The 15,654-nt window shown below is 35.9% G+C and overlaps 1 protein-coding gene across 1 annotated transcript in view; it reads left to right on the forward strand.

Annotated features, from left to right (window-relative positions):
- The window catches only part of LOC142235727 (uncharacterized), a 70,779-nt gene extending 55,402 nt beyond the window's left edge, over nt 1-15,377 (forward strand). Inside the window, exon 4 of the mRNA XM_075306987.1 lies at nt 15,108-15,377. Coding sequence (XP_075163102.1) covers nt 15,108-15,377 — 270 coding nt within the window. The remainder of the gene's footprint in view (nt 1-15,107) is intronic.
- Nucleotides 15,378-15,654: the final 277 nt, after the last annotated feature.

Here is a 15,654-nt window from a genome sequence, read left to right on the forward strand (position 1 = left end):
TGCATTTTCCCATCCCTGCAGTTACTACGTGCTCATCCGAACGTTCATTTTCAACAATGAAGAGATTAAAGACGTATCTTAGAAATTCGACTAGCGAGAGTAGACCCAAAGGATTGGCATTAATGTCGGTTCATCGCCGAATAAATGTGCCGACTGAAGAAGTCATTGATTTATTTGTTGCCCAAAAAGTCCGTCGGCTCAATTTAATATTATAACAAGTATATACAGCACTAAGTTCGGCCGGGCCGAATCTTAAATACCCACCACCATGAACCAAATATTAGGGTTTCCTTTGAAATTTCAGGAGGGCTTGAGGACTTGAGGATATTCCCGAAGATAAATTTAAAGATTTCACCTATGAGGACTATATCAGATTCTGGATTTATAAGAACCATTTTTGTTTGAGTTTTAGAGGAATCATTAACATCTCTTGTAAGTGTGCAAGAAAATTATAAAATAAAGTCTTGATTTGAAATCTTAAATCTGTAGAAGTAAAATCTGGAAATTTTACATTGAGTTTCAAGCAATTTTCATGATCAGTGCGCCTTCTACACCCTCAAGAAGTGAAGTCGGTCTATATGGAGGCATTACCAAATGGATCGATAAAAACTTAATCCGATACACGTTTTTGTGAGCCTAAAATACCAGAATATTTACAATTTCAGGCAAATCAGATAAAAACTACGGTCTCTAGAAACCTAAGGAGTTAAATCGGGAGATCGTTCTTATGGGGGCTATACTAAAATATGGACCGATACTCACCGTTTTCGGCACACCTCTTTATGACCCGAAAATACCTCTGGATTTCCAATTTCAGGCAAATAGGATAAAAACTTCGGATTCTAGAAGCCCAAGACGCAAAATCTTGAAATCGGTCTATATGGGGGCTATACCAAAATATGGACCGATACTCACCATTTTCGGCACACCTCTTTATGGTCCTAAAATACCTCTAGATTTCCAATTTCAGACAAATTGGATAAAAACTACGGTTTCTATAAGCCCAAGACCCCAAATCGGGAGGTCGTTTGAGGTCGTTTTATATGGGGACCATACCAAAACATGGACCGATACTCACAATTTTTAGCACACGTATTTGTGGTCCTACAATACCTCTAGATTTCCAATTTCAGGTAAATTGAATAAAAACTGCGGTTTCTATAATCCCAAGAAGTAAAATCGGGAGATCGGTCTATATGGGGGCTATACCAAAATATGGATCGATACTCACAATTTTTGGCACACGTATTTGTGGTCCTACAATACCTCTAGATTTCCAATTTCAGGTAAATTGAATAAAAACTGCGGTTTCTATAAGCCCAAGAAGTAAAATCGGGAGATCGGTCTATGTGGGGGCTATACCAAAACATGGACCGATAATCACCATTTTTGGCACACCTCTTTATGGTCATAAAATACCTCTAGGTTTCAAATTTCAGGCAAATTGGATAAAAACTACGATTTCTATAAGCCCAAGACACCAAATCGGGAGGTCGGTTTATATGGGAACTATATCAAAACCTGGACCGATAAGCCCATCTTCGAACTTGACCTGCCTGCAGACAAAAGACGAGTTTGTGTAAAATTTCAGTACGATTGCTTCATTATTGAAGACTGTAGCGTGACTACAACAGACAGACGTACATCGTTATATCGTCTTAGAATTTCTCCCTGATCAAGAATATATATATATATATATATATATATATATATATATATATATATATATATATATATATATATATATATATATATATATATATATATATATATATATATATATATATATATATATATATATATATATATATATATATATATATATATATATATATATATATATATATATATATATATATATATATATATATATATATATATATATATATATATATATATATATATATATATATATATATATATATATATATATATATATATATATATATATATATTATATAGTCGGAAATCGATATTTTGATGTGTTACAAACGGAATGACAAACTTATTATACCCCGTCACCATTCTATGGTGGTGGGTATAAAAATATTGTATACATACCTATGCATAAATAAAATTTTCTACACATGAGATTATATGAATATTTTTTTTTTAAATTGAATAATTTTCTCCGCTCGAAAATTATTTTAACAAAGACAAAATACATGGTTTTCGCGACAATTACATACTCTACATAAGCATTAAATGGATGCGGCAACCATGTCCAAACATGTTTTTTTCTGTGCGTGTACGCAATCCATGGTGGAGGGTACATAAGATTCGGCCTAAACTAACTTACGACCGTATATACCTGTTTTTATACCCTAAACCACATAGTGGTCAGGGTATAATAACTTTGATCTGCCAAAAAATGTGCCAACCAGAAATATTGATTTAAGACCCCATAAAATATATGCCGATCGACTCAGAATCACCTCCTGAGTCGATCTAGTGTTTCGTGTCCGTCCGTCCGTCCATGCATTTGTTGTTCGCAGGATTCCGGTCGCAATTATTAACCGATTTTGATGAAATTCGATATATGTCGTTTTTCTGGACCAAGGACGAACGCTAATGAATTTGGGAAAAATGGGATCAAATTTAGATATAGTTCCAATATATATGTATCGCCCGATTTCGATATATGGAGTCATATTGCGTTCATTTACAAACCGATCGGCGTCAAATTTGCCAAAAAGTAATCTAATTGACCACCTCATGGTAAGCGGTTGAAATTTTGATATAGCTCTCATATATTTTATGTATCGCCCGATTTTCCCAAATTTGGCCATAAGTCCCTTATTTATAAACCGATCTGAATCAACATTGGCCAAATTTAATTTTCTATAGCACTCACTATATGTGCACAAAATCATCGAAATCGGTTCAGATTTGGCTATAGCTGTCATATATATGTATCGCCCGATTTCGATAAATGGGGTTATATTGCGTTCATTTACAAACCGATCGGCGTCAAATTTGCCACAAAGTAATCTAATTGACCCCAATTTAAGTGTGCAAAATTTCATGGTAATCGGTTTAAATTTAGATATAGCTCCCATATATATGTATCGCCCGATTTTCCCAAATTTTGCCATAAAACCCTTATTTATAAACCGTTCTTACTCAAATTTGGCTTACTCTAATGTTCTACAGTACTGACTATATGTGCAAAATATCATCCAAATCGGTTCAGATTTAGATATAGCTTCCATATATATCTAGCGCCCGATTTTCAAAAATTTCCCTCTTATAACCCTATTTTCGATAGGCTCATTTATTAACCGATCTTACTCAAATTTAGCAAAAGGCAATCTCCTGCAATATCAACAAAACCTGCAAAATATAATCCACATCGGTTCAGATTTAGATATAGCTTCCATATATATGGGGAGTCACCGTGGTGCAATGGTTAGCATGCCCGCCTTGCATACACAAGGTCGTGGGTTCGATTCCTGCTTCGACCGAACACCAAAAAGTTTTTCAGCGGTGGATTAACCCACCTCAGTAATGCTGGTAACATTTCTGAGGGTTTCAATGCTTCTCTAAGTGGTTTTACTGCAATGTGGAACGCCGTTCGGACTCGGCTATAAAAAGGAGGTCCCTTGTCATTGAGTTTAGCATGGAATCGGGCAGCACTCAGTGATAAGAGAGAAGTTCACCTTTGTGGTATCACAATGGACTGAATAGTCTAAGTGAGCCCGATACATCGGGCTGCCACCTAACCTAACGATCCATATATATGTGTCGCTCGTTTTTGAAAAATGTACTCCTTATAACTTTATTTCTGACCATAATAGTATTATTTAATGCCCGATCTTACTCTTATTTCGCACAAGGTAACCTTCTGTCGTATCAACCAAATCTGGAAAATATCATCAAAATCGGTTCAGATTTAGATATAGCTCCCATATATATGCATCGATCGATTTCCCAAATTTGGCCATAATACTCTTATTTATTAACCAATGTTGCTCAAATGTACATGTATTAGCCGATATATATAGACTTACATGTAGCTCTTACATAAATCTATTGCCCTATTTTCGGAAATTTTGATTTATTACCACACTAATTGAGCGATTTCCTCTTTTTATACCCTAAACCACATAGTGGTCAGGGTATAATAAGTTTGATCGGCCAAAAAATGTGCCTACCAGAAATATTGATTTTAGACCCCAAAAAATATATACCAATCGACTCAGAATCACCTCCTGAGTCGATCTAGCGCTTGGTGTCCGTCCGTCCGTCCGTCCGTCTGTCCATGTATTCGTTGTTCACAGGATTCCGGTCGCAATTATTAACCGATTTTGATGAAATTTGGTACAGGGAGTTTTTTGGCCACAAGGACGAACGCTATTGAATTTGGAAGAAATCGGATGAAATTTAGATATAGCTCCCATATATATGTATCGCCCGATTTCGACAAATGGGGTCACGTTGCGCGTTTTAGCAAACGCATCGTCACCAAATTTGACAAAAGGTAATATTTTCCATCGCCCTTCAAGTCTGCAAAATTTCATCCAAATCGGTTCAGATTTAGATATAGCTCCCATATATATGTATCGCCCGATTTTCCCAAATTTGGCCACAAAACCCTTATTTATCAACCGATCTGACCAAAATTTGGCTAATTGTAGTCTTCTATAGCACTTACTATATGTGCAAAAAATCATCGAAATCGGTTCATATTTAGATATAGCTCCCATATATATGTACCGCCCGATTTTTCTAAATTTGGCCATAAACCCTTATTCATCAACCTATCTTACTAAAAGTTTGCTAGATTCAGTCCTCTATAGTACTAACTATATGTGCAAAATTTCATCGAAATCGGTTCAGACGTAGATATAGCTCCCATATATGTATCACCCGATTTTGAAAAATTCGCCCCTAATAACCTTATGTTTGACCATACAGGCCTCATTTCTTAACTGATCTTACTCAAATCTTGCACAAGGTAACCTTTTGTGGTATTAATCAAACCCGCAAAATATTATGCAATTTGGTTCAGATTTAGATATAGCTTCCATATATATGCATCGCTCTATTTTCCCAAATTTGGCCAAAATACTCTTATTTATTAACCAATGTTACTCAAATTTTAAATTTTGATATACTAGCCGATCGTATTTATACGTACTTGTAGCTTTTACATAAGAATATTGCTCGATTTTTACAAATTTTGATTTATTACCCACACTAATTTAACGATTTTCTCTTTTTTAATAATGGGCTCAATATTAGTGGCATACCAACTCCGTAGGTGCAATATCAACACAACCAGTGTTGCTAGAAGTAGGGGAAATTCTCTATATGTAGGGTTTTTCTAATATTTAGCGTCTTGTAGGGACGTAGGGCCACAATGTAGGACATTTTCACTCAACATAATTTGTAATAATTTTTACATTTTGGTGGCTCTAGAGGAGGAAATTAGAAGCCGGCAAGGCTTGATCTTTAATAATGTGTGGTAAACTTTATTCCTGTAGAAAATTTTGTCAACATTTTATTTCTATAGAACATTTTGTCAAAATTGTATTTCTATAGAAATTTTTTTCAAAATATTATTTCTATAAAAAATTTTCTCAAAATTTTATTTCTGTGGAATTTTTTCTCAAAATTTTATTTCTATAGAATTTATTGTTAAAATTTTATTTGTATAGAAAAATTTCTCACAAAAATTTGTTTATAGAAACTTTTTCCAAAATTTTATTTTTATAGAGATTTAACAAAAAAGGTTACTAATTTGGGTAGAATTCTACCAACTGTGGCAACCGTGGTGGTAATACAAATTTATATTCTAAGTTATATACGTTGCATATTCATGTTTTAAGATTATAAAGTACTTAGAACCATTTTTGTTTTGTAAAATTTTTTAAATTTAACGAAAAATGTAGTAGTGAAAATTGTTTGGGAATGTATGGGAAAGTAGGGAGTTTTTTTGTCCTTGTAGGGTAAACCGAACATTTTCCCTGGCAACATTGACTATGAGCTATAGTCAGATTGACACAAAGCACCCATAGACTGTACCCCTTAATTTTCTTAAATATGTAACTGCGGCTTATCTCCCAGACCAATATGTTACCCCACAAATGCTTATGATTACTAATTCTGTAATGGTGGTTTAGGGTATGATATAGTCGGCCCCGCCCGACTTTCTACTTTACTTACTTGTTTAATAATGGACTCAATATTAGTGGCATACTAACTCTGTAAGTTCAGAATCAACTATAGCTCCTAATATCAGACATTTCTGTTCAGATTGTGATAAAACTCCCATAACCATGTACCCATTAATGTTCTTAAATATGGAAATGCGGGTTTTCACCAAACCTGTACCATTGATACGCCACAAACAATGTTTACTAATTCAGTAGGGGTGGTTTAGGGTATGATATAGTCGGCCCCGCCCGACTTTCTACTTTACTCACTTGTTAATTTGTTCAAATGAACTTCCAAGCAATACAAAGGATCTGAAAACGAAGTTCTTCCTTCCTATTCTTTGATTACACTACTTCCGAATCACAAGTTGTAGATCCAAACTACTTTTTTGAAAGTTCCTTTCATTGTTGGGTATCTACATCCAATACATAATGCACCTACACGACTATAGACTTCAGAGTTTTATTGAGAAATATAGTTTATGCTCTATATGTGCCGATTTTTGAAACTGAGATTAAGATGTCCGGAAAAAATTTACTCCTCCAAGAGCTTCCGGAAGTAAAATCTGGGAACCGTTTTTTGCGTCGATATGGACTAATTTTTGTAGGTTTGTTAGAAGGCGTATACATACATCACTTATGGAATTTCAACCCGATCAGATGCAGGTTTCTCCGGAAATCAGTTGTTTCGGAAATCAAATCTGGGGGGCTGTATATTATTATGGGCCGATGTCGACCAAATTTTGCACGGTTGGTAGATGACATATACTAACATTCCGTAAAAAATTTCAACCGAATAGGAAAATATTTACTCGTCAAAGTGACTCTGGAGATCAAATCTGAGGATGGGCTCATATAGGGGCTATATGGTATATGATTACGCACCGATATGGATAAATTTGTGCATGGTTGTTAGAGGGCAAATGCTAACATCGAGTACGAATTTTGATCGGATGAAAGTTACTCTTCAAGAGGATCTGCAAGTCCAATTTTTGCGTAATTGTTAGAAGAAATATGCTAACATCCCGCATTGGATTTTAACCGTATCGAACGAACCGATCGATCAGTTTATATGGGTACTATACATAACCAATACATACATGGTTATTAGAATGGATATACTTACTTCATGTACAAAAGTCAACGTTTTATCCTACAGAAGGCTCCAACATTCATATCTTGGATCGGTTTATATTGAAGCTATACTTTAAAGTGGTCCGATATGGTCCATGTACAATACCATACGATTTATATCTATAGCAACTACTTGTGCCTTGTTGCTTTTAGAAGTTAGCGTAATTTCAACAAATAGACACACAAAGAAAATTTCATTAAAATAGAGCCAACGAAAATTTTACATAGATATAACGAAACATTTTCAATAATACAATGAAAATATTCGTTAATAGTACGAAACGTTACGTTAATTAACAGAAAATTCGTTATAATAACGAAAATTTTCGTTGTATTAACGAATTTGTTTCATTGGCTCACTTTTAATGTCACATTTCGTTAATATAACGAAACTTTTTCTACCAGTGGACGGACATGGCTCGATCAACACAGAATTTCACCACAACCAAGACACAATGGAAATCTGAAACAGCTGTCTTCCCAACCGTTATGGACAACAGTTTTACGTTTCCATACACCATGCAAATAACCAGTGATGATAGGATAATAAATTAGCCATTATGTATCATTGCATGTACTACGGCACACTATGTGTACTTCTTGCAACAAAACAGTCTCGGATGCTAATCACAGATGCAAAATACATTTTAAAAAACGAACAGATTTTGCAAACCAACAAAGTAAATATTTTTCGACAATAGTTATTTTTGTCACTTGTTAAAGAAAATGTTAAAGAAAATGTAGACTTCTACAAAATCTATAGACTCAAAATTTAAGTCGGCTAATGCACTAGGTTGGAACACAATGTTAGTAAAAAATATGGGAAACATTTAAATCTGAAGCAATTTTAAGGAAACTTCGCAAAAGTTTATTTATGATTTATCGCTCGATATATTTGTATTAGAAGTTAAGGAAAATTAGAGTCATTTTTACAACTTTTCGACTAAGCAGTGGCGATTTTACAAGGAAAATGTTGGTATGTTGATCATTTTTGTCGAGATCAGAAAAACATATATATGGGAGCTATATCTAAATCTGAACAGATTTCAACCAAATTTGGCACGCATAGCTACAATGCTATTTCTACTCCCTGTGCAAAATTTCAACTAAGTCGGAGTTAAAAATTGGCCTCTGTGGTCATATGAGTGTAAATCGGGCGAAAGCTATATGTGGGAGCTATATCTAAATCTGAACCGATTTCAACCAAATTTGGCACGCATAGCTGCAATGCTAATTCTACTCCCTGTGCTAAATTTCAATTAAATCGGAGTAAAAGATTGGACACTGTGGTCATATGAGTATAAATCGGGCGAACGATATATATGGGAGCTATATCTAAATCCGAACCGATTTCAATAAAATTTGGCACACTTGACTACACTACTAATTGTCTACTAGTGCAAAATTTCAACCAAATTGGGGTAAAACTCTGGCTTCTGGGACCGTATTAGTCCATATCGGGCGAAAGATATATATGGGAGCTATATCTAAATCTGAACCGATTTCATAAAAATTTAGCACACTTGACTATAGTAATAATTGTTCTTCTTGTGCAAAATTTTAAGCAAATTAGGGTAAAACTGTGGCTTCTGGGGCCATATAAGTCCATATCGGGCGAAAGATATATATGGGAGCTATATCTAAAACTGAACCGATTTCAACCAAATTTGGCACGCACAGCTACAATGCTAATTCTACTCCCTGTGCAAAATTTCAACTAAATCGGAGCAAAAAAATTGGCCTCTGTGGTCATATGAGTGTAAATCGGGCGAAAGTTATATATGGGAGCTATATCGAAATCTGAAATCGGAGTAAAAGATTGGCCACTGTGGTCATATGAGTATAAATCGGGCGAACGATATATATGGGAGCTATATCTAAATCTGAACCGATTTCAATAAAACTTGGCCCACTTGACTACACTACTAATTGTATTCATAGTGCAAAATTTCAACCAAATTGGGATAAAACTCTGGTTTCTGGGACCGTATTAGTCCATATCGGGCGAAAGATATATATGGGTGCTATATCTAAATCTGAACCGATTTCATTAAAATCAATAGGATTCTATTCTGAGCCAAAACACATACTAGTGCCAAATTTGAAGTCGATTTGTAAAAAACTGCGACCTAGACTTTGATTACAAAAATGTGTTCACGGACAAACAGACAGACGGACATGGCTGTATCGACTCAAGAGCCCACCCTGAGCATTTTTGCCAAAGACACCATGTGTCGATCTCGTCTCCCTCTGGGTGTTGCAAACATATGCACTAACTTATAATACCCTGTTCCACAGTGTGGCGCAGGGTATAAAAATGTGTTCACGGACAGACGGACATGGCTATATCGACTAAGGAGCGCACCCTGAGCATTTTTTCCAAAGACACCATGTGTCTATCTCGTCTCCTTCTGGGTGTTGCAAACATATGCACTAACTAATAATACCCTATTCCACAGTGTGGGGCAGGGTATAATAAAGCACAATATTTGTGTATAAGTTTGTATCCTGCTTTAGTTAATTTAACTAATATATGCAAAAAATTAGCAAAGTGAAGCAAACTTTCTCAAAATATGATAATTTCATGAAATAAAATAGAATGAAATTGGCCTTAGTGCCCTAGAGGGTTAACTTTTTTTTGAGTGTGCTTACACCGCATAACATATTTCAATTCGCTATAATTCAATTGGCTCCCCCAAGAAGCTTCGGAGGTCAAATCTTGAGATCGGTTTATATGGGGGAGCTAAACATAATTATGAACCGATTTGGACCAATTTTTGCATTTTCTTTAAGAAGGAGCGTGGAGCGGAGCGGTGCAGGAAAATTGGACCGTTCCGGAAACCTGTAGAGATTGGTATCTGGTTCTTTCTTTTCAGTGTCTTGTCCAAGAAAGCTCGCATAATTCATTTATTCATTATACCCTGCGCCACACTGTGGAACAGGGTATTATAAGTTAGTGCATATGTTTGTAACACCCAGAAGGAGACACATGGTGTCTTTGGCAATAATGCTCAGGGTAGCTCCCTGAGTCGATATAACCATGTCCGTCTGTCCGTCCGTCCGTCCGTCTGTCTGTGAACACATTTTTGTGATCAAAGTCTAGGTCGCAATTTAAGTAAAATCGCCTTAAAATTTGGCAGAATAATTTGGGTCAGAATAGAACCCTATTGATTTTGGAAGAAATCGGTTCAGATTTAGATATAGCTCCCATATATATCTTTCGCCCGACATGAACTTATATGACCCCAGAAGCCAGATTTTTGGCCGAATTTGGTTGAAATTTTGCACTAGGAGTACAATTAGTAGTATAGTCAAGTGTGCCAAATTTGGTTGAAATCGATTCAGATTTAGATATAGCTCCCATATATATCTATCGCCCGATATGGACTAATATGGTCCTAGAAGCCAGATTTTTGGTCCAATTTGTTTGAAATTTTGCACTAGGAGTACAATTAGTAGTGCAGTTATGTGTGCAAAATTTAATTGAAATCGGTTCAGATTTAGATATAGCTCCCATATAAATCTTTCGCCCGATATGGACTAATATGGTTCTAATAGCTAGAGTTTTGGCCCAATTTGGTTGAAATTTTGCACAGGGAGTAGATTTAGCATTGTATCTATGCGTACCAAATTTGATTGAAATCGGTTCAGACTTATATATAGCTCCCATATATAGCTTTCGCCCGATTTACAGTCATATGACCACAGAGGCCAATTTTTTGCTCCGATTTAGTTGAGATTTTGCACAGGGAGTAGAATTAGCATTGATTTCCACCAAAAAGGTAAAAATACCAACATTTTCCTTGTTAAATCGCCACTGCTTAGTCGAAAAGTTGTAAAAATGACTCTAATTATCCTAAACTTCTAATACATATATATCGAGCGATAAATCATAAATAAACGTTTGCGTAGTTTCCTTAAAATTGCTTCAGATTTAAATGTTTCCCATATTTATACCCTTCACCATTACTATGGTACAGGGTATAATAAGTTTGTGCATTTGTATGTAACGCCAAGAAATAGTGGTCATAGACCCATCTTTTAGTATACCGATCGGCTTAGAATTAAATTCTGAGTTGATTTAGCGATGTCCGTCCGTCTGTCTGTCTGTCTGTCTGTCTGTCCGTCTGTCTGTATATGTAATTTTGTGCACAAGGTACAGCTCGCAATTTAAGCCCGATCGTCCTCAAATTTGACATAGGGCCGTTTCTTGGGACAGAGACAATCGCTATTGGTTTTGGAAAAAATCGGTTCAGATTTAGATATAGCTGCCATATATATTTATCCCCGATTTGGTCATAGTTAGCGTGTTTATCAACCGATTTTCTTGAAATACCGTACATCCAAACATTTTATGAATCTCGAAAGTCTTGCAAAATATCAGCCAAATCGGTTCAGATTTAGATATAGCTCCCATATATATCTTTCATCCGATTTAGACTCATATGACCACAGAGGCCAAAGTTTACCGCCGATCTTCGTGAAATTTTGCACGGAGGGTAGAATTGACATTCTACCAATGCTTGGTAAATTTGATTGAAATCGGTTCAAATTTAGATATAGCTCCCATATATATCTTTCGTCCGATTTGAACTTATATGGCCTCAAAATCCAGGGTTTTGCCGTGATTTACTTCAAATTTCGCACAAGGAGTACGTTTAGTAGTATCGGTAATTGTACCAAATTTGGTTGAAATCGGTTCAGATTTAGATATGGCTCCCATATATATCTTCCGTCCGATTTGCACTCATATGACCAGGGGGCCAAAGTTATACTGCCATTTACGTGAAATTTCGCATAGATAGCAGAATTATTATTCTAACTATACATGTCAAATTTAGTCAAAATCGGTTCAGATTATATGTAGCTCCCATATATACGTACATCAGAGTTGGGGAAATATGGTAGACTGTTACACATTTTAGTCCCATTTTCAATGGAAGTTTCCTCCAATTAACTGGATAGCGTTAGCCGATTTAAATTTTTATTCTAGAGATTTTGTAGAAGTAAAAAAAAACACAAATGATAACACAAATTGTGGCCTACATAAGGGTGAAGGGTATAATATAGTCGGCCCGCCCGACTTTAGACTTTACTTACTTGTTATACCCTCCATCATAGGATGGGGGTATATTAACTTTGTCATTCCGTTTGTAACACATCGAAATATTGCTCTAAGACCCCATAAAGTATATATATTCTGGGTCGTGGTGAAATTCTGAGTCGATCTAAGCATGTCCGTCCGTCCGTCCGTCCGTCCGTCCGTCTGTTGAAATCACGCTAACTTCCGAACGAAACAAGCTATCGACTTGAAACTTGGCACAAGTAGTTGTTATCGATGTAGGTCGGATGGTATTGAAAACAGGACATATCGGTTCACTTTTACGTATAGCCCCCATATAAAGGGACCCTCAGATTTGGCTTGTGGAGCCTCTAACAGAAGCATATTTCATCCGATCCGGCTGAAATTTGGTATATGGTGTTGGTATATGGTCTCTAACAATCATGCAAAAATTGGTCCACATCGGTCCATAATTATATATAGCCCCCATATAAACCGATCCCCAGATTTGGCTTGCGGAGCCTAAAAGGGAGGTAAATTTCATCCGATCCGGCTGAAATTTGGTACATGGTGTTGGTATATGGACTCTAACAACCATGCAAAAATTGGTCCACATCGGTCGATAATTATATATAGCCCCCATATAAACCGATCCCCAGATTTGGCTTGCGGAGCCTAAAAGGGAGGTAAATTTCATCCGATCCGGCTGAAATTTGGTACATGATGTTGGTATATGGTCTCTAACAACCATGCAAAAATTGGTCCACATCGGTCCATAATTATATATAGACCCCATATAAACCGATCTCCAGATTTGGCTTGCGAAGCCTCAAAAAGAAGCAAATTGCATCCGATCCGGCTGAAATATGATCCATGGTATTGGTATATGGTCTCAACAACCGTGCAAAAATTGGTCCACATCGGTCCATAATTATATATAGCGCCCATATAAACCAATCCTCAGATCTGGGTTGTGGAGCCTCAAAGAGAAGCAAATTTCATCCGATCCGCCTGAAGTTTGGTACATGATATTGGTATATGGTCTCTAACAACCATGCAAAAATTGGTCCACATCGGTTCATAATTATATATAGCCCCCATATAAACCGATCCCCAGATTTGGCTTGCGAAGTCTCCAAGAGAAGCAAATTTCATCCAATCCGGTTGTAATTTGGAACATGGTGTTAGTATATGATCTTTAACAACCGTGCCAGAATTGGTCCATATCGGTCCATAATTATATATAGCCCCCATATAAAACGTTCTCCAGATTTGACCTCCGGAGCCTCTTGGAGGAGCAAAATTCATCCGATCCGGTTCAAATTAGGAACGTGGTGTTAGTATATGGTCGCTAACAACCATACCAAAATGGTTGCCACTAGAGTCAAAAATAATCTACCAAAATTTTATTTGTATAGAAAATTTTGTCAAAAATGTTATTTCTATAGAAAATTTTGTCAAAATTTTATTTCTAGAGAAAATTTTGTTAACATTTTATTCGGTTCATCATAAAATGTTCATCATTGTCAAAATTTTATTTCTATAGAAAATTTTGTCAAAATTTTATTTCTATAGAAAATTTTGTTCAAATTTTATTCGGTTCATAATCATGGTTGCCACTCGAGCCAAAAATAATCTACCAAGATTTTATTTCTATAGAATATTTTGTCAAAAGTTTATTTCTATAGAAAATTTTGTTAAAATTTTAGTTCTGTAGAAATGTTTGTCAACATTTTCTTTCCATAGAAAATTTTGTCAAAATTTTCTTTCCATAGAAAATTTTGTCAAAATTTTTATTTCTATAGAAAATTTTGTTAAAATTTTATTTCTGTAGAAAATTTTGTCAAAATTTTATGTCTACTTTGTCAAACAGAATTACATACGTATTGGATCGATCTTTTTTGATTTAATATATACCACGTATGGACTTACATACAATTTAGAAGATGGTGTTAGGAGGTTTTAAGATACCTTGCCATCGGCAAGCGTTACCGCAACTTAAGTAATTCGATTGTGGATGGCAGTGTATAGAAGAAGTTTCTACGCAATCCATGATGGAGGGTACATAAGCTTCGGCCTGGCCGAACTTACGGCCGTATATACTTGTTTTTTACTAACATTGTGTTCCACCCTAGCTCATTATCCGACTTAAATTTTGAGTCTATAGATTTTGTAGAAGTCTATCAAATTCTGTCCAGATCGAGTGATATTTAAATGTATGTATTTGGGACAAACCTTTATATATAGCCCCCAACACATTTGACGGATGTGATATGGTATTGAAAGTTTATATCTACAAAATGGTGCAGGGTATAATATAGTCGGCCCCGCCCGACTTTAGACTTTCCTTACTTGTTTGGATATAAAACCAGCCTGAATTGATATTAGGCTAACACATAAATATGTATATTTAAATTAATTTGGTTTAATGTAACTGTTTTATGGGAAACACACATTGAGAATATTCTTTTTCATCATCCTTGTCAACGAAAAATTTCATAGTTGGCAGTGTAGACGTTGTACCTGATGACAGGTTTTTCGTCCCCACGTACCGTATTGCGAATTCAAGCTCACATACATTGCCCGTACGCCAAACGAAAGAACGTGTGTATAATATACGGTAAGAGAAATGGGTCGCATTCCATAGAAATTTAAATGCATAAGCTGTCCAAAGAAAAATTAAAAAGTGGAATGACCATCATTATTGAAGAAAGAATGTGCCTCTACTGCTTTTGAGTGCTCGCGGTTTATAGAGACGTACTCATAAATCCCACAATCGCGGGCAGACCCACCCACCCAACCATCCAGGAGAGACAAGAGAACATATCACATGCAGCAAACAGGTAACCGTCATTAGTAACTCGCTGCTGGGCATGACAGTTTCTGTTTCCAAAATGCGGACAGAAACGGTAGCCACGGCAGCGGTGGTGACAACATCAACACCAGCGAAACAATCACGGAATGTGCGGCAAGGCATGTACATACATAGGAAATGTTGTCGGATACGTGAAAATATCCATTAATGTAAAAGCGAAATTGCTAAAATGATCTAACCGCCGAACCGCAAACACAGCTAAATTTTGAAAACACCATCCAACCACGAAACCCATACACATGCTATCATTTGAAAGGACCATGACCATATGAGTGTACGTTCTCGCCCTAATACATAAGTAGCGCAAATGTCTTTTGCAGTAATTGCGTTAAAGACTAAAATGTGGTATGTGATACAGAGGAAGGGCAATATGATAGTCATTAAGTCAAGCGTTACATTATTCTTAACTTTAAATATTTTCACAA

This window comes from Haematobia irritans, chromosome 4 (assembly GCF_050003625.1).
Source record: "Haematobia irritans isolate KBUSLIRL chromosome 4, ASM5000362v1, whole genome shotgun sequence".
Taxonomy (NCBI): domain Eukaryota; kingdom Metazoa; phylum Arthropoda; class Insecta; order Diptera; family Muscidae; genus Haematobia; species Haematobia irritans.